Below are 22,955 nucleotides of genomic sequence, written 5' to 3'. Positions count from 1 at the left end.
TGTAATCAACACTGCTAGCTAGCCAGCTAGCCCCCGAATAGCAGCACTGTAGAAACTATTACACTCAACGGAATGACTTGATTAGTGTAGTGTCAACAACGTAGTGTCAACAACGCAGCCACTGCCAGCTAGCCTACAAAGTCAACAACGCAGCCACTGCCAGCTAGCCTACTTCAGCAGTACTGTATCATTTTAATCATTTTAGTCAATAAGATTCTTGCTACGTAGCTTAACTTTCTGAACATTCGAGACGTGTAGTCCACTTGTCATTCCAATCTCCTTTGCATTAGCGTAGCCTCTTCTGTAGCCTGTTAACTATGTGTCTGTTTATCCCTGTTCTCTCCTCTCTGCACAGACCATACAAACGCTTCACACCGCGTGGCCGCGGCCACCCTAATCTGGTGGTCCCAGCGCGCACGACCCACGTGGAATTCCAGGTCTCCGGTAGCCTCTGGAATTGCCGATCTGCGGTCAACAAGGCAGAGTTCATCTCAGCCTATGCCTCCCTCCAGTCCCTCGACTTCTTGGCACTAACGGAAACATGGATCACCACAGACAACACTGCTACTCCTACTGCTCTCTCTTCGTCCGCCCACGTGTTATCGCACACCCCGAGAGCTTCTGGTCAGCGGGGTGGTGGCACCGGGATCCTCATCTCTCCCAAGTGGTCATTCTCTCTTTCTCCCCTTACCCATCTGTCTATCGCCTCCTTTGAATTCCATGCTGTCACAGTTACCAGCCCTTTCAAGCTTAACATCCTTATCATTTATCGCCCTCCAGGTTCCCTCGGAGAGTTCATCAATGAGCTTGATGCCTTGATAAGCTCCTTTCCTGAGGACGGCTCACCTCTCACAGTTCTGGGCGACTTTAACCTCCCCACGTCTACCTTTGACTCATTCCTCTCTGCCTCCTTCTTTCCACTCCTCTCCTCTTTTGACCTCACCCTCTCACCTTCCCCCCCCTACTCAAAAGGCAGGCAATACGCTCGACCTCATCTTTACTAGATGCTGTTCTTCCACTAACCTCACTGCAACACCCCTCCAAGTCTCCGACCACTACCTTGTATCCTTTTCCCTCTCGCTCTCATCCAACACCTCCCACACTGCCCCTACTCGGATGGTATCACGCCGTCCCAACCTTCGCTCTCTCTCCCCCGCTACTCTCTCCTCTTCCATCCTATCATCTCTTCCCTCCGCTCAAACCTTCTCCAACCTATCTCCTGATTCTGCCTCCTCAACCCTCCTCTCCTCCCTCTCTGCATCCTTCGACTCTCTATGTCCCCTATCCTCCAGGCCGGCTCGGTCCTCCCCTCCCGCTCCGTGGCTCGATGACTCATTGCGAGCTCACAGAACAGGGCTCCGGGCAGCCGAGCGGAAATGGAGGAAAACTCGCCTCCCTGCGGACCTGGCATGCTTTCACTCCCTCCTCTCTACATTTTCCTCCTCTGTCTCTGCTGCTAAAGCCACTTTCTACCACGCTAAATTCCAAGCATCTGCCTCTAACCCTAGGAAGCTCTTTGCCACCTTCTCCTCCCTCCTGAATCATCCTCCCCCTCCCCCCCCTCCTCCCTCTCTGCAGACGACTTCGTCAACCATTTTGAAAAGAAGGTCGACGACATCCGATCCTCGTTTGCTAAGTCAAACGACACCACTGGTTCTGCTCACACTGCCCTACCCTGTGCTCTGACCTCTTTCTCCCCTCTCTCTCCAGATGAAATCTCGCGTCTTGTGACGGCCGGCCGCCCAACAACCTGCCCGCTTGACCCTATCCCCTCCCCTCTTCTCCAGACCATTTCCGGAGACCTTGTCCCTTACCTCACCTCGCTCATCAACTCATCACTGACCGCTGGCTACGTCCCTTCCGTCTTGAAGAGAGCGAGAGTTGCACCCCTTCTGAAAAAACCTACACTCGATCCCTCCGATGTCAACAATTACAGACCAGTATCCCTTCTTTCTTTTCTCTCCAAAACTCTTGAACGTGCCGTCCTTGGCCAGCTCTCCCGCTATCTCTCTCTGAATGACCTTCTTGATCCAAATCAGTCAGGTTTCAAGACTAGTCATTCAACTGAGACTGCTCTCCTCTGTATCACGGAGGCGCTCCGCACTGCTAAAGCTAACTCTCTCTCCTCTGCTCTCATCCTTCTAGATCTATCGGCTGCCTTCGATACTGTGAACCATCAGATCCTCCTCTCCACCCTCTCCGAGTTGGGCATCTCCGGCGCGGCCCACGCTTGGATTGCGTCCTACCTGACAGGTCGCTCCTACCAGGTGGCGTGGCGAGAATCTGTCTCCTCACCACGCGCTCTCACCACTGGTGTCCCCCAGGGCTCTGTTCTAGGCCCTCTCCTATTCTCGCTATACACCAAGTCACTTGGCTCTGTCATAACCTCACATGGTCTCTCCTATCATTGCTATGCAGACGACACACAACTAATCTTCTCCTTTCCCCCTTCTGATGACCAGGTGGCGAATCGCATCTCTGCATGTCTGGTAGACATATCAGTGTGGATGACGGATCACCACCTCAAGCTGAACCTCGGCAAGACGGAGCTGCTCTTCCTCCCGGGGAAGGACTGCCCGTTCCATGATCTCGCCATCACGGTTGACAACTCCATTGTGTCCTCCTCCCAGAGCGCTAAGAACCTTGGTGTGATCCTGGACAACACCCTGTCGTTCTCAACCAACATCAAGGCGGTGGCCCGTTCCTGTAGGTTCATGCTCTACAACATCCGCAGAGTACGACCCTGCCTCACACAGGAAGCGGCGCAGGTCCTAATCCAGGCACTTGTCATCTCCCGTCTGGATTACTGCAACTCGATGTTGGCTGGGCTCCCTGCCTGTGCCATTAAACCCCTTCAACTCATCCAGAACACCGCAGCCCGTCTGGTGTTCAACCTTCCCAAGTTCTCTCACGTCACCCCGCTCCTCCGTTCTCTCCACTGGCTTCCAGTTGAAGCTCGCATCCGCTACAAGACCATGGTGCTTGCCTACGGAGCTGTGAGGGGAACGGCACCTCAGTACCTCCAGGCTCTGATCAGGCCCTACACGCAAACAAGGGCACTGCGTTCATCCACCTCTGGCCTGCTCGCCTCCCTACCACTGAGGAAATACAGCTCCCGCTCAGCCCAGTCAAAACTGTTCGCTGCTCTGGCCCCCCAATGGTGGAACAAACTCCCTCACGACGCCAGGACAGCGGAGTCAATCACCACCTTCCGGAGACACCTGAAACCCCACCTCTTTAAGGAATACCTAGGATAGGATAAGTATTCCCTCCCCCCCTTTAAGATTTAGATGCACTATCGTAAAGTGACTGTTCCACTGGATGCCATAAGGTGAATGCACCAATTTGTAAGTCGCTCTGGATAAGAGCGTCTGCTAAATGACTTAAATGTAAATGTAAATAGAGAAATAGAGAGATAGAGAAATAGAGAGAGAGAGACAGAGAGAGAGAGACATAGAGACAGAGAGAGAGAGACAGAGAGAGAGAGAGAGAGAGAGAGACATAGAGAGAGAGAGAGAGAGAGAGAGAGAGAGAGAGAGAGAGAGAGAGAGAGAGAGAGAGAGAGAGAGAGAGAGAGAGAGAGAGATACAGACGGAGACAGAGACAGAGAGACACACACACACACACACACACATAGGGGTGTTTTACCTGTTTGGAGGTCTTCCATGGAGAGAGGTGACCTGCAGAAAAACAAACAGCAAATGCTAGTCCTTTGAGCAGACAGAGAAAAATAACTGTATGATAGGTTATCTTATCATTACAGCGGCAGAAGTAAAGAACAGTAGGGAAACTTTGTACAAGAGTAAGTAGGCTGTCGGTACAAAACAATAATTCCATATCACAATTTCTCTTGGAATCCATACATCGTAGGCTTTTGAGAAACCAAGGCTATTGAGTCTGCCGATAAGAATGTGGTGATTGACAGAATCAAAAGCCTTGGCCACGTTGGTGAAGACGGCTGCACAGTACTGTCTTTTGTCGATGGATGTTATGATATCGTTTAGGACCTTGAGTGTTTAGGACCTTGACCCATGACCAGCTCAGAAACCAGATTGCATAGTGGAGAAGATATGGTGGGATTCGAAATGATCAGTGATCTGTTTGTTAACTTGGCTTTTGGAGATTTTAGAAAGGCAGGGCAGAATGGATATATGTCTATAACAGTTTAGGTTTAGAGTGTCTCCCAACTTGAAGAGGGGGATGACCGTGGCAGCTTTCCAATCTTTGGGGATCCCAGAGGAAACAAAAGAGAGGTTGAACAGGCTGGTAATAGGGGTTGCAACAATTTTGGCAGATCATTTTAGAAAGAGAGGGTCCAGATTGTCTAGCCCAGCTGATTTGTAGGGATCCAGATTATGCAGCTCTTTCAGAACAGCAGCTGTCTAGATTTGGTTAATGGAGAAATGGGGGGGTGCTGAGGTGTTGGCCGGGATAGGTGAAAAGCATGGTGGAAAGCATGGAGTGCCGTAGAAAAATACATATTGAAATGATCGATTATCGTACATTTATCGTTGGTGACATTGTTTCCTAGCCTCAGTGCAGTGGGTAGCTGGCAGGGGGTGCTCTTATTCTCCATGGCCTTTACAATGTCCCAAAACATTTTGGAATTGGTGCTTCCCTAACTGACTGAGAATATTGGGTCCTGACTCCCCTGAAAATGTGCATATCGCGGGGGCTATTTGATGCTAATGCAGAGCTCCACAGGAGGTTTTTGTGCTGGTCAAGGGCAGTCAAGTCTGGGGCGATCGAAGGGTTATATCTGTTCTTAGTTCTACATTTTTTTTGAATGGGACATACTTATTTAAGATGGTGAGGAAAGCTTTTAAAGAGAAACCAGGCGTCCTCTACTGACGGGATGAGGTCAATATCCTTCCAGGATACCCGGATACCTGATTAGAAAGGCCTGCTCGCTGAAGTGTTTAATTGAGCGTTTGACAGTGATGAGGGGTGGTCGTTTGACCGCGGACCCATCACGCACGCAGGCAATGAGGCAGTGATCATTGAGATCCTGGTTGAAGACAGCAGAGGTGTATTTAGATGGTTACGGATTAAGTGTAAATTCCTTAATAATTTGTGTGAGATTGAGGGCATCTCTCTTAGATTGTAGGACAGCCAGGGTGTTAAGCATATCCCAGTTTAGGTCACCTAACAGTACGAACTCTGAAGATAGATGGGGGGCAATGAATTCACATATGGTGTCCAGGGCACAGCTGGGGGCTGGAAGGGGTCTATAACAAGCGGCAGCGGTGAGAGACTTGTTTCTGGAAAGTTGGATTTTTAAAAGTAGAAGCTCGAATTGTTTGGGCACAGACCTGGATAGTATGATAGAACTGCAGGCTCTCTCTGCAGGAGAGTGCAACTCTGCCCGGTTTGGCAGTTCTTTCTTTTTGGAAGCTGTTATAGTTAGGGATGGAATTTTGATGTAGTCCATTCCTGATAAACCAGGGAGATGACAATGGAAATCATGCAGTTATATTTTTGTGAGACTACATTAATCCATCCCCAATCTATATAAACCAAAAAACAGGACTAAGTAGACTACTGTACACATTGGAATGTCCACAAAGTCAGGATTGTAGTTTACATAGGTGGTTCTCAAATCTTTGAAGTGTCAAAATGTACACTATACCCAGTTGTTTATGAATAATAACATATTGTTCATTAACCATTCTGTTGTGAATTTGTGAATTAGGGGAGAAGGATTGCAGCTGCGATCAGCTCAGGGTCTTGAAACATATGGCTGAAGCGTTTCTTAAGTCCAAATTGTAGCACATCCACCAGAGGCTCACATTACTTCAGGGACAACTTGATTCAGTTAAGTTTTGTTATCAGCAAGTTGATAGTTGGAAGAAAAAAAAGCGCTCAAGAAGTTGTCTTTTGTAGTTGTCTGTTGTCTGTTGTAGTTCTTACAATCTTACCCTGGATTTCGAACTCAGAATAGATGTAATTTAGGGCACCTGCCAGCACATCAAAGGTGTGCAAGCTTCTGCCAGACTGTCAGGGTCTAGCCAATGGGCTGTAACACCAATTAAGCTCCGTCTTCTTGCAGACCAGCAGTCAGTGGTGGTGGCGAAGTGGTCACCACTTCTCATGGCCTCAGTCACCTTCTTCTTCATTTCATTTGAGGCTTCATCTATCCTGGAGCGCAGTGTCGGCAATGATATGATCTGTGAGTGATGCTCAAGCCTGGACAAACCCTCTGAACGGTTCTTGTTCTACAACAGTGAATGACTGGAGCCCTTGGACCACATACTTCACCACAGCTTTATCGATGGATTTTTGGGACACTGTCTCCAGTAATGTTCTCTGCTTGATGGTGGAGGGAGTCTGAGGGGCATGTTTTCTCTTCAAAGTGTTTACAGTCAGTTCTCCATATTTCTTAAGATGGTGTACTCTGATATATTAAGAAAAGGAAAAGAAAGAAATCAGAAAGACTGTTACTTAGTTACCGTCACTAAATACTTAAGGTATAGATTCCGAATTTAAAAAGCTATAAACAACATTAGATAAGTGAGAGTTTATGAACACCATTTAATTAAGTCTACAGTAATTATCTAGGTAAGAATAACAACTTTATCAACTAACACAAGTAAGATATTGTCTTGCTAACTAGCTAAGCTAGTGGGTGTGAGCTAAAATTAGAAAGCTAAGATTAGCTAGCTAGCTTGACAGCGGTGTTTAGAGAAAAGGTATTTAGCTATACTAACATTAGCTGACTAAAATGTGCCCAGATTCGCAAACTAGCTAGTTAGCTCATGTTAGTTTAGTTAGATTGCATTAGCTAACAAAGTTTCTGAATCCGGGCACATTTTAGCCAGCTACTAGCAATGGAACCATTTATGTATAGGATTAGCTAGCATAAACTAACACTGCTTGTTGCATTAGCAAATGTGGCCTACCTAGCTAGGTTAGCTCATTTTAGCTAGCATGCTAGTATAAGTAGCTAGCATGCTAACTTTATTCCAGCTAGCTGGCAAGCTAACAGTAGATGTGTTTTTTTAGATTTGACGGCGAGTTCTTGAATGCTGGTATTTCTTGAACTTTAGGTAAACATAACCGACATTTCATTTGCTAGGATGAATCCTTCATTCTCAGAAAATAAAACATTTATTTTAGATACGGCCAGGGGTGTTCGTCCTCATCAGCAGGTGGTGGTGGTAGTGGTATCGATTTTGGACATTCTTGGGAAAAGTGCTGCAGAGTGGATGACTATTTTGTAAGTAACTGGCTCTCGGTGGGTGGGGTTTACACTTTAGGACCCTTAGATTATCCCCAAACTGATGCGGATTGGATCAACTTTGCTTGAATGTCATCGCCTGCTGCCTTGCAAAACAAGTTCACCCATGAGTGAGCCGACTTGCCGACCTTGCATATTCTTTCCAACATTATTCATATTTTTTTCAGCTTCAGATTGATTTGATTTTGTAGCGAGTAACGAAGGCTTGGTGGTCAAAGGCCCGATTGACCCAGAGTCCTCCGGGTCATTGTAAATAAGAATTTGTTCTTAACTGATTTGCCTAGTTAAATTAAAAATTAAAAATAAAGTATCAAGGTGAAAGTATACATTTTCATTTGAAAATGTAGTGAAGTAAAACTAAAAGTCGATAGCAATAGAAATAGTAAAGATACCCCAAAAAACTACTTAAGTACAGTAACATAGCATTTCTACTTTGTTACTTTACACAACTGCTTCTCTCTGCGTTCTTGAGAAAGGAATGAAGGAGAGAGAGGAGGAGATGGAAATGCACGGTGGAGAGATATCATGTAGCTAATGGTATTGTCAGCCTATTAATTATTAAAATATAAAAAACGCCCTAAGCTATTTAAAATCAAATACAAATTCACTACAATTGTAGGATAACGTTTTATAACTAGGGGGCAGTATTTTAATTTTTTGGATAAAAAAAGTTCCCATTTTAAACGACAGCTTTGGATAGAAAACACTCTGACGTTTCCAAAACTGCAACGATATTGTCTGTGAGTGCAGCAGAACTGATGTTACAGGCGAAACCCAGATAAAAAATCCAACCAGGAAGTGCCCCGTTTTTTGAAAGCCCTGCATGCCAATGACTCCTAATATGGCTGTGAATGAGCTATGGATGAGCTTACGCTTTCTACGTATTCCCCAAGTTGTCTACAGCATTGTGACGTCTTTTTACGCATTTATGTTGAAGAATAGCAGTAAGGGACCACATTTAGCAAGTGGTCACATGACGGCTCCCGCAGAAAATCTTGCGTAAAGTACACAAGTAGCCATTTTTCCAATCGCTTCTTATGAGAAACCAATTGTCCCGACGGATATTTTATCGAATAGATATGTGGAAAACACCTTGAGGATTGATTCTAAACAACGTTTTCCATGTTTCTGTCGATATTATGGAGCTAATTTGGGAAAAAGTTTGGCGTTGTAGTGACTGCATTTTCCGGTCGATTTCTCAGCCAAATGTGAAGAACAAATGGAGCTATTTCGTCTACAAAAATAATATTTTTGGAAAAAAGGAACATTTGCTATCTAACTGGGAGTCTCCTGAGTGAAAACATCCAAAGTTCTTCAAAGTTAAATTATTTAATTTGATTGCTTTTCTTATTTTCGTGAAAATGTTGCCTGCTGGTAGCAGAGCCTAGCCATAGAATTATGTCATGATAAACTTACACAAATGCTTGTCTACTAGCGTTGGCTGTAAAGCATATTTTGAAAATCTGAGATGACAGTGTGATTAACAAAAGGCTAAGCTGTGTCTCAATATATTTTAGATTTTCTAGGAAGATTTATGTCCACTGCGTTATGCTAATTAGTTTGAGGCTACGTTACGCTCCCGCATGCGGGTTTGAGAGTCATGAGAAGTTAACTCTGTAAGAGGCCCTACCTGCACAATCAATGAACCAACATCATCGCCCAGGCCTATACATTCTCTCCCAGACTCTGAAGCATAGCACAAGGAGCGTAGCACAAATCAATCCAGTCTGCATAATAATACAGTCGACATTCAAAGGCGAATACTATAATTTGTTAAATTTGCAGTATAGACTAGACCAATTAGATACCAAAGACATATTACATCTATGTCTAAAAAAATATGTATGTGCCGTGTGTATGTATTGTATAATGGCACAATCATTATTTGAATTCAGGTTTTTTTTTTGGGGGGGGTTGGGCTCATATAAACACTATGCAGTGTTTTGAATTACAGTTGAAGTCAGAAGTTCGCATACCCTTAGATGGGAGTAATTGAAAATTGTTTTTCAACCACTCCACAATTTTTTTGTTAAAACTTCTTGTGGCTGGGGGGCAGTATTGTGTAGCTTGGATGAAAAAGGTGCCCAGATTAAACTGCCTGCTACTCAGGCCCAGAAGCTAAGATATGCATATTATTAGTAGATTTGAATAGAAAACACTCTGAAGTTTCTAAACTGTTCGAATGATGCCTGTAAGTATAACAGAATTCATATGGCAGGCAAAAACCTGAGAAAAAATCCACCAGGAAGTGAGAAATCTGAGGTTTGAAGTTTTTCAACTCTTTGTCTATCCAAGATACAGTGTAAATTTGGTCCGATTGCACTTCCTACGGCTTCCACTAGATGTCAACAGTCTTTAGAACCTTGTTTCAGGCTTCTACTGTGAAGGGGGAGCGAATGAAAGCTGTATCAATCAGGTGTCTGGCAGTAGGCCATGAGCCTCCATTGAGCCTGCATTTCTAAAAACAAAGGAATTGTCCAGTTGGAACATCATTAAGATTTATGTTAAAAACATCCTAAACATTGATTCTATAAATTGTTTGACATGTTTCTATGAACTGCAACGGAACCTTTTGACTTTTCGTGTGGACCTAGTGCTCATGCCTTATGAATTTGGATTTGTGAACTAAAAGCGCGAACAAAAACGAGGTATTTGGACATAAATTATGGACTTTATCGAACAAATCAAACATTTATTGTGGAACTGGGATTCCTGGGAGTGCATTCTGATGAAGATTATCAAAGGTAAGTGAATATTTATAGTGCTATTCCTGACTTCTGTTGACTCCACCACATGACTGGTATCTGTATGGCTTGTTTTTGTGTCTGAGCGCTGTACTCAGATTATTGCAGAGTGTGCTTCTTCCGTAAAGCTTTTTTAAAATCTAACACACTGGTTGCACAAGGAGAAGTATATCTATAATACCATGGAAAACGCTTTTATCAATGTTGATTATGAGTATTTCTGTAAATTGATGTGGCTCTCTGCAAAATCACCAGATGTTTTGGAAGTAAATAAATACTGAACATAAGGCGTCAATGTAAACTGAGATTTTTGGATATAAATATGAACTTTATCGAACAAAACATACATGTATTGTGTAAAATAAAGTCATATGAGTGTCATCTGATGAAGATCATCAAAGGTTAGTGATTAATTTTATCTCTATTTCTGCTTTTTGTGACTCCTCTCTTTGGCTGGAAAAATGGCTGTGTTTTTCTAAGGCTAGGTGCTGACCTAACATAATCGCATGGTAAGCGTTCGTTGTAAAGCCTTTTTGAAATCGGACACTGTGGTGGGATTAACAACAAGTTTATCTTTAAAATGGTGTATAATACTTGTATGTTTGTGGAATTTAAATTATGATTTTTCTGTTGTTTGAATTTAGTGCCCTGCACTTTCACTGGCTGTTGTCATATCGATCCCGTTAACGGGATTTCAGCATTAAGAAGTTTTTAATTAACCAACTATACTTTTGGCAAGTTGATTAGGACATATACCTTGTGCATGACAAGTCATTTTTCCAACAATTGTTTACAGACAGATTATTTAACTTATAATGCACTGTATCACAATTCCAGTGGGTCAGAAGTTTACATACACTAAGTTTTCTGTGCCTTTAAACAGCTTGGAACATTTTAGAAAATTATGTCATGGCTTTAGAAGTTTCTGATGGGCTAATTGACATCATTTGAGTCAATTGTAGGTGTACCTGTGGATGTATTTCAAGGCCTACCTTCACACTCAGTGCTTCCTTGCTTGATATCATGGGGAAATCAACAGAAATAAGCCAAGACCTCAGAAAAACAATTGTAGACCTCCACAAGACTGGTTCATCCTTGGGAGCAATTTCCAAATGCCTGAAGGTACCATGTTTATCTGTACAAATAATAGTATGGAAGTACAAACACCATGGGAGCACGCAGCTGTCATATCGCTCAGGAAGAACACGCGTTCTGTCTACCAGAGATGAACGTACTTTGGTGCGAAAAGTGCAAATCAATCCCAGAACAACAGCAAAGGACCTTGTGAAGATGCTGGAGGAAACAGGTACAAAAGTATCTATATCCACAGTAAAAATGAGTCCTATACCGACATAACCTGAAAGGTTGTTCAGCAAGGAAGAAGCCACTGCTCCAAAACCGCCATAAAAAAAGCCAGACTACATTTTGCAACTGCACATGAGGAAAACAGTGTACTTTTTGGAGAAATGTCCTCTGGTCTGATAAAACAAAAATATAACTGTTTGGCCGAAGAACACCATCCCATCCGTGAAGCACGGGGGTGGCAGCATAATGTTTTGAGGTGCTTTGCTGCAGGAGAGACTGGTAAACTTCACAAAATTGATGGCACCATGAGGTATGAAAATTATGTGGATATATTGAATCAACATCTCAAGACATCAGTCAGGAAGTTAAGCTTGGTCGCAAATAGGTCTTCCAAATGGATAATGACAACAAGCATAATTCCAAAGTTGTTTCCAAATGGTTTAAGGACAACAAAGTCAAGGTATTGGAGTGGCCATCACAAAGCCCTGACCTCAATCCTATAGAAAATTAGTGGGTAGAACTGAAAAAGCGTGTGCGAGCAAGTAGGCCTAAGAACCTGCCTCAGTTCCACCAGCATTGTCAGGAGGAATGGACCAAAATTCACCCAACTTATTTTGGGAAGCTTGTGGAAGGCTACCTGAAATTTTTGACACAAGTTAACTTCATATGGCTGCAGGGGCAGTATTGAGTAGCTTGGATGAAAATGTGCCCATTGTAAACAGCCAGCTCCTCAGTTTCAGTTGCTAATATATGCATATTATTATTAGTATTGGATAGAAAAATACTCTAAAGTTTCCAAAACTGTCAAAATATTGTCTGTGAGTATAACAGAACTGATATTGCAGGCGAAACCCTGAGGAAAATCAAAACAGTAAGTGGTTTATATTTTTCCATAGCCTCCCTTTGCTGGATTCAAAGGGATATGAACCAGATTCCTTTTTCTATCGCTTCCGCAAGGTGTCAACAGTCTTCAGACATAGTTTCAGGCTTTTATTTCGAAAAATGAGCCAGAACGATAACATCGCGTCAAGTGGTCACATGAGTTTTGCGTGCGCAACAGAATTTGGACAGCCATTGTTTTCCCAACTCCTACTGTGAAAGACATTTGCGGTTGATATATTATTGATTATATATTTTAAAAACAACCTGAGGATTGATTATAAAAAACGCTTGACATGTTTCTGTGGACATTATGGAAACCATTTGGAATTTTCATCTGCGTTGTCGTGACCGCTATTTCCTGTGGATTTTTGAACATAATGCGACAAAGAAACGGAGTTATTTTGGATATAAAAATCATTTTTATGGAACAAACTAACATTTGTTGTGTAACTGTGAGTCTCGTGAGTGAAAACATCCGAAGATCATCAAAGGTAAACGATTAATTTGATTGCTTTTCTGATTTTTGTGATCGAGCTATCCGATGCGAAGTGTACTTAATGTTTTATCGTGCGATCGATAAACTTACACAAACGCTTGGATTGCTTTCACTGTAAAGCATAATTTGACACGACAGGTGGATTAACAAAAGACTAAACTATGTTTTCCTATATTGCACTTGTGATTTCATGAATATATTCAGCGGTTGTTGAGGACACTTATCCCAATAGGGGGATTGCAGCCATAACAAGTTTTAAACAACTTAAAGGCAATGCTACCATATACTAATGGAGTGTATGTAAACTTCTGACCCACTGGGAATGTGATGAAAGAAATGAAAGCAAAAAAATAAAAAATCCCACTATAATATTTTTACTTAGCCTTTATTTAACCAGGTAGGCTAGTTGAAACCATGTTCTCATTTACAACTGCGATCTGGCCAAGATAAAGCAAAACATTTCGACACATACAACAACACAGAGATACACATGGAATTAACAAACATACAGCAAAAAAAGTATATATACAGTGTGTGCAAATGAGGTAAGATAAGGGAGGTAAGGCAAAAAATAGGCCATGGTGGCGAAGTAATTACAATATAGCAATTGAACACTGGAATGATAGATGTGCAAAGATGAATGTGCAAGTAGAGATACTGGGGTGCAAAGATAAATAAAGCAAGATAAAGAGCAAGATAAATAAATACATAAATAAATAAATACAGTATGGGGATGAGGTAGTTGGATGGGCTATTTACAGACGGGCTATGTACAGGTGCAGTGATCTGTGAGCTGCTCTGACAGCTGGTGCTTAAAGCTAGTGAGGGAGATATGAGCCTCCAGCTTCAGTGATTTTTGCAGTTCGTTCTAGTCATTGGCAGCAGAGTACTGGAAGAAAAGGCGGCAAAAGGAGGAATTGTCTTTGGGGGTGAGCAGTGAAAAATACCAGCTGGAGCGCGTGCTATGGGTGGGTGCTGCTATGGTGGCCAGTGAGCTGCGATAAGGCGGGGCTTTACCTAGCAAAGACTTTTAGATGAACTGGAGCCAGTGGGTTTGGTGATGAGTATGAAGCGAGGGCCAGCCAACAAGAGTGTACAGGTCGCAGTGGTGAGATGGTGGGTAGTATGGGGCTTTGGTGACAAAACGGATGGCAATGTGATAGATTTCATCCAGCTTGTTGAGTAGAGTGTTGGAGGCTATTTTTTAAATGACATCGCCGAAATCGAGGATAGACGAGGAAGCCGATTCCAGATTAAAATGTTGTATTGGAGATGCATAATGTGAGTCGGGAAAGATAGTTTACAGTCTAACCAGACATCTAGGTATTTGTAGTTGTCCACATATTCTAAGTCAGAACCATTGAGAGTAGAGATGCTCGATGGGCGAGCAGGTGTGGGCAGCAATCGGTTGAAGAGCATGAAATTAGTTTTATTTGCATTTAAGAGCAGTTTTAGGCCATGGAAGGAGTGTTGTATGGCACAGAAGCTCATTTGGACATAGTTAACACAGTGTCCAAAGGAGGGCCAGAAGTTTACAGAATGGTGTCGTCAGTGTAGAGGTGGATCAGAGAATCACCAGCAGCAAGAGCGACATCATTGATGTATACGGAGAAGAGAGTGGGCCCGAGAGTTGAACCCTGTGGCACCCCCAAAGAGACGGCCAGAGGTCTGGACAACAGGCCCTCCGATTTGACACACTGAACTCTATCATAGAAGTAGTTGGTGAACCAGGTGAGGCAGTCATTTGAGAAACCAAGGCTGATTAGTCTGCCGATGAGAATGTGGTGATTGACATAGTCGAAAGCCTTGGCCAGGTGAATGAATACGGCTGCACAGTAATGTCTCTTATCGATGGCGGTTATGATATCGTTTAGGACCTTGAGCATGACTGAGGTGCACCCATGACCAGCTCAGAAACCAGATTGCATTGTGGAGAAGGTACGGTGGGATTCGAAATGGTCGGTGTTCTGTTTGTTTACTTGACTTTCGAAGACATTAGAAAGGCAGAGTAGGATAGACAAAGTTCTGTAGCAGTGTGGGTCTAGAGTATCTCTTCCTTTGAAGAGGGGGATGGCCGTGTAGCTTTCCAATCTTTGGGAATATCAGATGATATGAAAGAGAGGTCGAAGAGGTAGTAGGTGTTTTAGAAAGAGAGGGTCCAGATTGTCTAGCCCAGCTGATTTGTAGGGATCCAGATTTTGCAGCTCTTTCAGAACAATAGCTATCTGGATCTGGGTCAAGGAGAAATGGGGAGGCTTGGGCGAGTTGCTGTGGGGGGGTACATGGCTGTTGACCGTGGTAGGGGTAGCCAGGTGGAAAGCATAGCCAGCAGTAAAAAAATGCTTCTTGAAATTCTCAATTATATTGGATTCATCGGTGGTGACATTGTTTCCTAGCCTCAGTGCAGTGGGCAGCTGGGAGGAGGTGCTCTTATTCTCCATGGACTTTACAGTGTCCCATAACTTTTTGAGTTTGTGCGACAGGATGCAAATTTCTGTTTGATAAAGGCAGCCTTAGATTTCCTAACTGCCTGTGTATATTGGTTCCTAACTTCCCTGAAAAGTTGCATTTCACGGGGGCTATTCGATGTTAATGCAGTACGCCACAGGATGTTTTTGTGCTGGTCAAGGGCAATCAGGTCTGGAGTGAACCAAGGGCTACATCTGTTCCTGGTTCTACATTTTTTGAATGGGGCTGTCATGTTTTGTCATTGATTATCATGTCTTGTCCCTGTGCTTCCCCTTCTATTCGTTTCCCTCTGCTGGTCTTATTAGGTTCTTTCCCTCTTTCTATCCCTCTCTCTCCCCCTTCCTCTCTCCCTCTCTCGCTCTCTCTCTATCGTTCCGTTCCTGCTCCCAGCTGTTCCTCATTCTCCTAACTACCTCATTTACTCTTTCACACCTGTCCCCTATTTTGCCCTCTGATTAGAGTCCCTATTTCTCCCTCTGTTTTCCGCTTCTGTCCTTGTCGGATCCTTGTTTGATGTTTGCTGTTCTGTGTCCTTGTTCCGCCCTGTCCTGTTTTTGCCTTCTTCAGATGCTGCGTGTGAGCAGGTGTCTATGTCAGCTACGGCCTGTGCCTTCCCGAAGCGACCTGCAGTCTGTGGTCGCGTCTCCAGTCGTTCCTCTCTACTGACGAGAGGATTTCAGTTTTCCTGTTTTGTATTTACCTAAGATATATCCAGGATTATCGTTTTTGTTTAAGACTGGAATAAAGACTCTGTTTCTGTTAAGTCGCTTTTGGGTCCTCATTCACCAGCATAACAGAAGGATCCGACCAAGAATGGACCCAGCGACTACGGATTCTCGCAACACTGCCGTCGAGATCCAGGGAGCAATGCTCGGCAGACACGAGCAGGAATTGTCTGCTGCTCGTCATGCCGTTGAGATCCTGGCCGCTCAGGTCTCCGACCTCTCAGGACAGTTTCAGAGTCTTCGTCTCGTGCCACCAGCTACTTCCTGGTCTTCCGAGTCTCCGGAACCTAGGGTTAATAACCCACCATGTTACTCTGGGCAGCCCACTGAGTGCCGCTCATTTCTCACCCAGTGTGATATTGTGTTCTCTCTCCAGCCCAACACATACTCAAGAGAGAGAGCTCGGATCGCCTACGTCATATCACTCCTTACTGGTCGGGCTCGGGAGTGGGGCACAGCTATCTGGGAGGCAAGGGCTGAGTGTACTAACGATTATCAGAACTTTAAAGAGGAGATGATACGGGTTTTTGATCGTTCAGTTTTTGGGAAGGAGGCTTCCAGGGCCCTGGCTTCCCTATGTCAAGGTGATCGATCCATAACGGATTACTCTATAGAGTTTCGCACTCTTGCTGCCTCCAGTGACTGGAACGAGCCGGCGTTGCTCGCTCGTTTTCTTGAGGGACTCCACGCTGAGGTTAAAGATGAGATTCTCTCCCGGGAGGTTCCTTCCAGCGTGGACTCTTTGTTTGATTGCACTCGCCATCCGCATAGAACGACGGGTAGATCTTCGTCACCGAGCTCGTGGAAGAGAGCTCGCGTTAACGGTGTTCCACCTCTCCGCATCTCAACCATCTCCTCCCACCGGCTCAGAGACTGAGCCCATGCAGCTGGGAGGTATTCGCATCTCGACTAAGGAGAGGGAACGGAGAATCACCAACCGCCTTTGCCTCTATTGCGGTTCTGCTGGACATTTTGTCATTTCATGTCCAGTAAAAGCCAGAGCTCATCAGTAAGCGGAGGGCTACTGGTGAGCGCTACTACTCAGGTCTCTCCATCAAGATCCTGTACTACCTTGTCGGTCCATCTACGCTGGACCGGTTCGGCAGCTTCCTGCAGTGCCTTGATAGACTCTGGGGCTGAGGGTTGTTTTATGGACGAAGCATGGGCTCGGAAACATGACATTCCTCTCAGACAGTTAGGGGAGCCCACGCCCATGTTCGCCTTAGATGGTAGTCTTCTCCCCAGTATCAGATGTGAGACACTACCTTTAACCCTCACAGTATCTGGTAACTACAGTGAGACCATTTCCTTTTTGATTTTTCGTTCACCTTTTACACCTGTTGTTTTGGGTCATCCCTGGCTAGTATGTCATAATCCTTCTATTAATTGGTCTAGTAATTCTATCCTATCCTGGAACGTTACTTGTCATGTGAAGTGTTTAATGTCTGCTATCCCTCCTGTTTCTTCTGTCCCCTCTTCTCAGGAGGAACCTGGTGATTTGACAGGAGTGCCGGAGGAATATCATGATCTGCGCACGGTCTTTAGTCGGTCCAGAGCCAACTCCCTTCCTCCTCACCGGTCGTATGATTGTTGTATTGATCTCCTTCCGGGGACCACTCCTCCTCGGGGTAGACTATACTCTCTGTCGGCTCCCGAACGTAAGGCTCTCGAGGATTATCTGTTTGTTTCTCTCGACGCCGGTACCGTGGTGGCTTCTTCCTCTCCCGCCGGAGCGGGGTTTTTTTTTGTTAAGAAGAAGGACGGTACTCTGCGCCCCTGCGTGGATTATCGAGGGCTGAATGACATAACGGTTAAGAATCGTTATCCGCTTCCCCTTATGTCGTCAGCCTTCGAGATTCTGCAGGGAGCCAGGTTCTTTACTAAGTTGGACCTTCGTAACGCTTACCATCTCGTGCGCATCAGAGAGGGGGATGAGTGGAAAACTACGTTTAACACTCCGTTAGGGCATTTTGAATACCGGGTTCTGCCGTTCGGTCTCGCTAATGCTCCAGCTGTCTTTCAGGCATTAGTTAATGATGTACTGAGAGACATGCTGAACATCTTTGTTTTCGTTTACCTTGACGATATCCTGGTTTTTTTCACCATCACTCGAGATTCATGTTCAGCACGTTCGATGTGTACTCCAGCGCCTTTTAGAGAATTGTCTCTACGTGAAGGCTGAGAAGTGCGCCTTTCATGTCTCCTCTGTCACATTTCTCGGTTCTGTTATTTCCGCTGAAGGCATTCAGATGGATCCCGCTAAGGTCCAGGCTGTCAGCGATTGGCCCGTTCCTAAGTCACGTGTCGAGTTGCAGCGCTTTCTCGGTTTCGCTAATTTCTATCGGCGTTTCATTCGTAATTTTGGTCAAGTGGCTGCCCCTCTCACAGCTCTTACTTCTGTCAAGACGTGCTTTAAGTGGTCCGGTTCCGCCCAGGGAGCTTTTGATCGCCTCAAGAAGCGTTTTACATCCGCTCCTATCCTTGTTACTCCTGACGTCACTAAACAATTCATTGTCGAGGTTGACGCTTCAGAGGTGGGCGTGGGAGCCATTCTGTCCCAGCGCTTCCATTCTGACGATAAGGTCCATCCTTGCGCTTATTTTTCTCATCGCCTGTCGCCATCGGAACGCAACTATGATGTGGGTAACCGCGAACTGCTCGCCATCCGCTTAGCCCTAGGCGAATGGCGACAGTGGTTGGAGGGGGCGACCGTCCCTTTTGTCGTTTGGACTGACCATAAGAACCTTGAGTACATCCGTTCTGCCAAACGACTCAATGCACGTCAAGTTCGTTGGGCGTTGTTTTTCGCTCGTTTCGAGTTCGTGATTTCTTATCGCCCGGGAAATAAGAACACCAAGCCTGATGCCTTATCCCGTCTCTTTAGTTCTTCTGTGGCTTCTACCGACCCCGAGGGGATTCTCCCTGAAGGGCGTGTTGTCGGGTTGACTGTCTGGGGAATTGAGAGACAGGTAAAGCAAGCACTCACTCACACTGCGTCGCCGCGCGCTTGTCCTAGTAACCTTCTTTTCGTTCCTGTCTCTACTCGTCTGGCTGTTCTTCAGTGGGCTCACTCTGCCAAGTTAGCTGGCCACCCCGGCGTTCGGGGTACGCTTGCTTCTATTCGCCAGCGGTTTTGGTGGCCTACTCAGGAGCGTGACACGCGCCGTTTCGTGGCTGCTTGTTCGGACTGCGCGCAGACTAAGTCAGGTAACTCTCCTCCTGCCGGTCGTCTCAGACCGCTTCCCATTCCTTCTCGACCATGGTCTCACATCGCCTTAGACTTTATTACCGGTCTGCCTTCGTCTGCGGGGAAGACTGTGATTCTTACGGTTGTCGATAGGTTCTCTAAGGCGGCACATTTCATTCTCCTCGCTAAGCTTCCTTCCGCTAAGGAGACGGCACAAATCATCATTGAGAATGTGTTCAGAATTCATTGGCCTCCCGTTAGACGCCGTTTCAGACAGAGGCCCGCAATTCACGTCACAGTTTTGGAGGGAGTTCTGTCGTTTGATTGGTGCTTCCGTCAGTCTCTCTTCCGGTTTTCATCCCCAGTCTAACGGTCAAGCAGAAAGGGCCAATCAGACAATTGGTCACATATTACGCAGCCTTTCTTTTCGAAACCCTGCGTCTTGGGCAGAACAGCTCCCCTGGGCAGAATACGCTCACAACTCGCTTCCTTCGTCTGCTACCGGGCTATCTCCGTTTCAGAGTAGTCTTGGGTACCAGCCTCCTCTGTTCTCGTCCCAGCTCGCCGAGTCCAGCGTTCCCTCCGCTCAGGCTTTTGTCCAACGTTGTGAGCGCACCTGGAGGAGGGTCAGGTCTGCACTTTGCCGTTACAGGGCGCAGACTGTGAGAGCCGCCAATAAACGTAGGATTAAGAGTCCTAGGTATTGTCGCGGTCAGAGAGTGTGGCTTTCCACTCGTAACCTTCCCCTTACGACAGCTTCTCGCAAGTTGACTCCGCGGTTCATTGGTCCGTTCCGTGTCTCTCAGGTCGTCAATCCTGTCGCTGTGCGACTGCTTCTTCCGCGACATCTTCGTCGCGTCCACCCTGTCTTCCATGTCTCCTGTGTCAAGCCTTTTCTTCGCGCCCCCGTTCGTCCCCCCCCCCGTCCTTGTCGAGGGCGCACCTATTTACAAGGTACGGAAGATCATGGACATGCGTTCTCGGGGACGTGGTCACCAGTACTTAGTGGATTGGGAGGGTTTACGGTCCTGAGGAGAGGAGTTGGGTTCCATCTCGGGACGTGCTGGACCGTTCGTTGATTGATGATTTCCTCCGTTGCCGCCAGGGTTCCTCCTCGAGTGCGCCTGCAGTCTGTGGTCGCGTCTCCAGTCGTTCCTCTCTACTGACGAGAGTATTTCAGTTTTCCTGTTTTGTATTTACCTAAGATATATCCAGGATTATCGTTTTTGTTTAAGACTGGAATAAAGACTCTGTTTCTGTTAAGTCGCTTTTGGGTCCTCATTCACCAGCATAACAGGGGCATGCTTATTTAATCCTCTACTGACGGGATGAGGGTGATATCCTTCCAGGATACCGGGGCCAGGTAATTTAGAAAGGCCTGCTCACTGAAGTGATTTAGGGAGCGTTTGACAGTGATGAGGGGTGGTCGTTTGACCGCAGACCCATTACGGATGCAGGCAGTGATTGCTGAGATCTTGGTTGAAGACAGCAGAGGTGTATTTGGAGGGCAAGTTGGTCAGGAGGATATCTATGTGGATGCAAGTGGCAATGGTGGGAGACTTGTTTCTGGAAAGTTGGATTTTTAAAAGTAGAAGCTTGAATTGTTTGGGTACAGACCTGGATAGTAAGGCAGAACTCTGCAGGCAATATCTGCAGTAGATTGCAACTCCGCCCCCTTTGGCAATTCTATCTTGTTGGAAAATGTTATAGTTAGGGATGGAAATTTCAGGGTTTTTGGTGGTATTCCTAAACCAGGATTCAGAGACGGCTAGGACATTCGGGTTGGCAGAGTGTGCTAAAGTAGTGAATAAAACAAACTTAGGGAGAAGGCTTCTAATGTTAATATGCATGAAACCAAGGCTTTTACGGTTATAGACGTCAAGAAATGAGAGCACCTGGGGAATAGGAGTGGAGCTAGGCACTGCAGGGCCTGGATTAACCTCTACATCACCAGAGGAAGAGAGGAGGAGTAGGATAAGGGTACGGCTAAGGCTATAAGAACTGGTTGTCTAGTACGTTCGGCACAGAGAGTAAAAGGAGCAGGTTTCTGGGCACGGTAGAATAGATTCAAGGCATAATGTCCAGACAATGGTATGGTAGGATGTGAATACAGTGGAGGTAACCCTAGGCATTGAGTGATGATGAGAGAGATATTGTCTCTAGAAACATAATTTAAACCAGGTGATGTCACCGCATGTGTGGGAGGTGGAACTAAAGTGAATATTGAGCAGGGCTACAGGCTATACAGTGAATTAAGACAATAATCACTAACCAGAACAGTAATGGACAGGGCATATTGACATTAGGGAGAGGCATGCATAGCCAAGTTATCATAGGGGTCCAGTGATTAGTTAGGCTGGCTAGAGACACGGCGATTCAGACAGCTAGTGGGCCGGGGCTAGCAAGCTAGCAAATTAGAAGGACGTCACATCGGAAGAAGTCTTATAGCTAAGGTGTATGTAAACTTCCGGCTTCAACTGTAATCATCACCTTAGAAAGCACTGTCCATTTCGTTGTGTTTTGCATTGAAACAACATCCACAACGACCATGTTTTCCACTCAGGGTGTCAAACTCATTCCATGGAGGGCCAGGTTTTTGTTTTTTCCTTTCAATTAAGTCCTAGACAACCAGATGTGGGGAGTTCCTTACTAATTTGTGACCTTAATTAATCAATCAAGTACAAGGGAGGAGTGAAAACCCGCAGACACTCGGCCTTCCTTTGAATGAGTTTGACACCTGTGGGATATAGAGACAAATAGAGCTCTGAGTACCAGTCCATTAGCGACTGGAAGGTCGTTAGCAGGTTAGGTACAACCAACACATGTCCAGAGTACATAACAGGAGTTTACCTTGACTCAAAGGTCACGTGGAATTTGACTGCGGTCATGACTCACGACTGCCGGTGTGGCGGTAATATGCAACAGCCCTATGATTAATAATGAATAAATTATGAATAAACAATTTCATCATGTATTAATACTTTGTAAATTCTTTATTACGTGGCTATTATAAAGTGCTACCCTATGCTGTTTAGTGCACTACTTATGACCAGGACCCACAGGGCTTTGAATGAATGGAATTCTGAGTGTTTACAGTTTCCATAGTCAATTATTTGTTTCATGTTCATTCTTGGGCTAGCCTACTGGCATGGGATAGATCGCATTTGTAAAATGATCAGTAGCGATCCGTCATTCAGGGCAGAGCCCCACCTGTTTCGCTAAAATAAAAATAAATAAAATACAAATGATTTCATATAATTATTATTATAATATACACTACCGATCAAAAACCCTTTTGCAATTATGTTAGCACAGCTGAAAACTGTTTTCTCTTCATTGTTGAGTCGCCTCTTCACTGTTGACATTGAGACTGGTGGTTTGCGGGTACTATTTAATGAAGCTGCCAGAGGCGTCTGTTTCTCAAACTAGACACTAATGTACTAGTCCTCTTGCTCAGTTGTACACCGGGGCCTCCCACTCCTCTTTCTATTCTGGTTAGGGCCAGTTTGCGCTGGTCTGTGAAGGGAGTAGTACACAGCGTTGTACGAGATCTTCAGTTTCTTGGCAATTTCTTGCATGGAATTGCCTTCATTTCTCAGAACAAGAATAGACTGACAAGTTTCAGAAGAAAGTTGTTTGTTTCTGGACATTTTGAGCCTGTAATCGAACCCACAAATGCTGATGCTCCAGATACTCAACTAGTCTAAAGAAGGCCAGTTTTATTGCTTCTTTAATCAGAACAACAGTTTTCAGCTGTGCTAACATAATTGCAAAAGGGTTTTCTAATGATCAATTAGCCTTTTAAAATGATAAACTTGGATTAGCTAACACAACGTGCCGTTGGAACACAGGAGTGATGGTTGCTGATAATGGGCCTCTGTACATCTATGTGGATATTCCACTAAAAATC

General features: G+C 45.1%; 1 protein-coding gene across 1 annotated transcript in view; it reads right to left on the bottom strand.

Moving 5' to 3' along the window:
- LOC124041021 (membrane-associated guanylate kinase, WW and PDZ domain-containing protein 2-like) overlaps positions 1–22,955 on the bottom strand; it is a 125,291-nt gene that overhangs the window by 27,514 nt on the left and 74,822 nt on the right. The window contains exon 8 of the mRNA XM_046358181.1: positions 3,649–3,680. Coding sequence (XP_046214137.1) covers positions 3,649–3,680 — 32 coding nt within the window. The remainder of the gene's footprint in view (positions 1–3,648; positions 3,681–22,955) is intronic.

This window comes from Oncorhynchus gorbuscha, linkage group LG01 (assembly GCF_021184085.1).
Source record: "Oncorhynchus gorbuscha isolate QuinsamMale2020 ecotype Even-year linkage group LG01, OgorEven_v1.0, whole genome shotgun sequence".
Lineage (NCBI taxonomy): Eukaryota > Metazoa > Chordata > Actinopteri > Salmoniformes > Salmonidae > Oncorhynchus > Oncorhynchus gorbuscha.
Note: the sequence above shows the minus strand (reverse complement) of the source record. Positions and strands in the feature narration are given on the sequence as shown.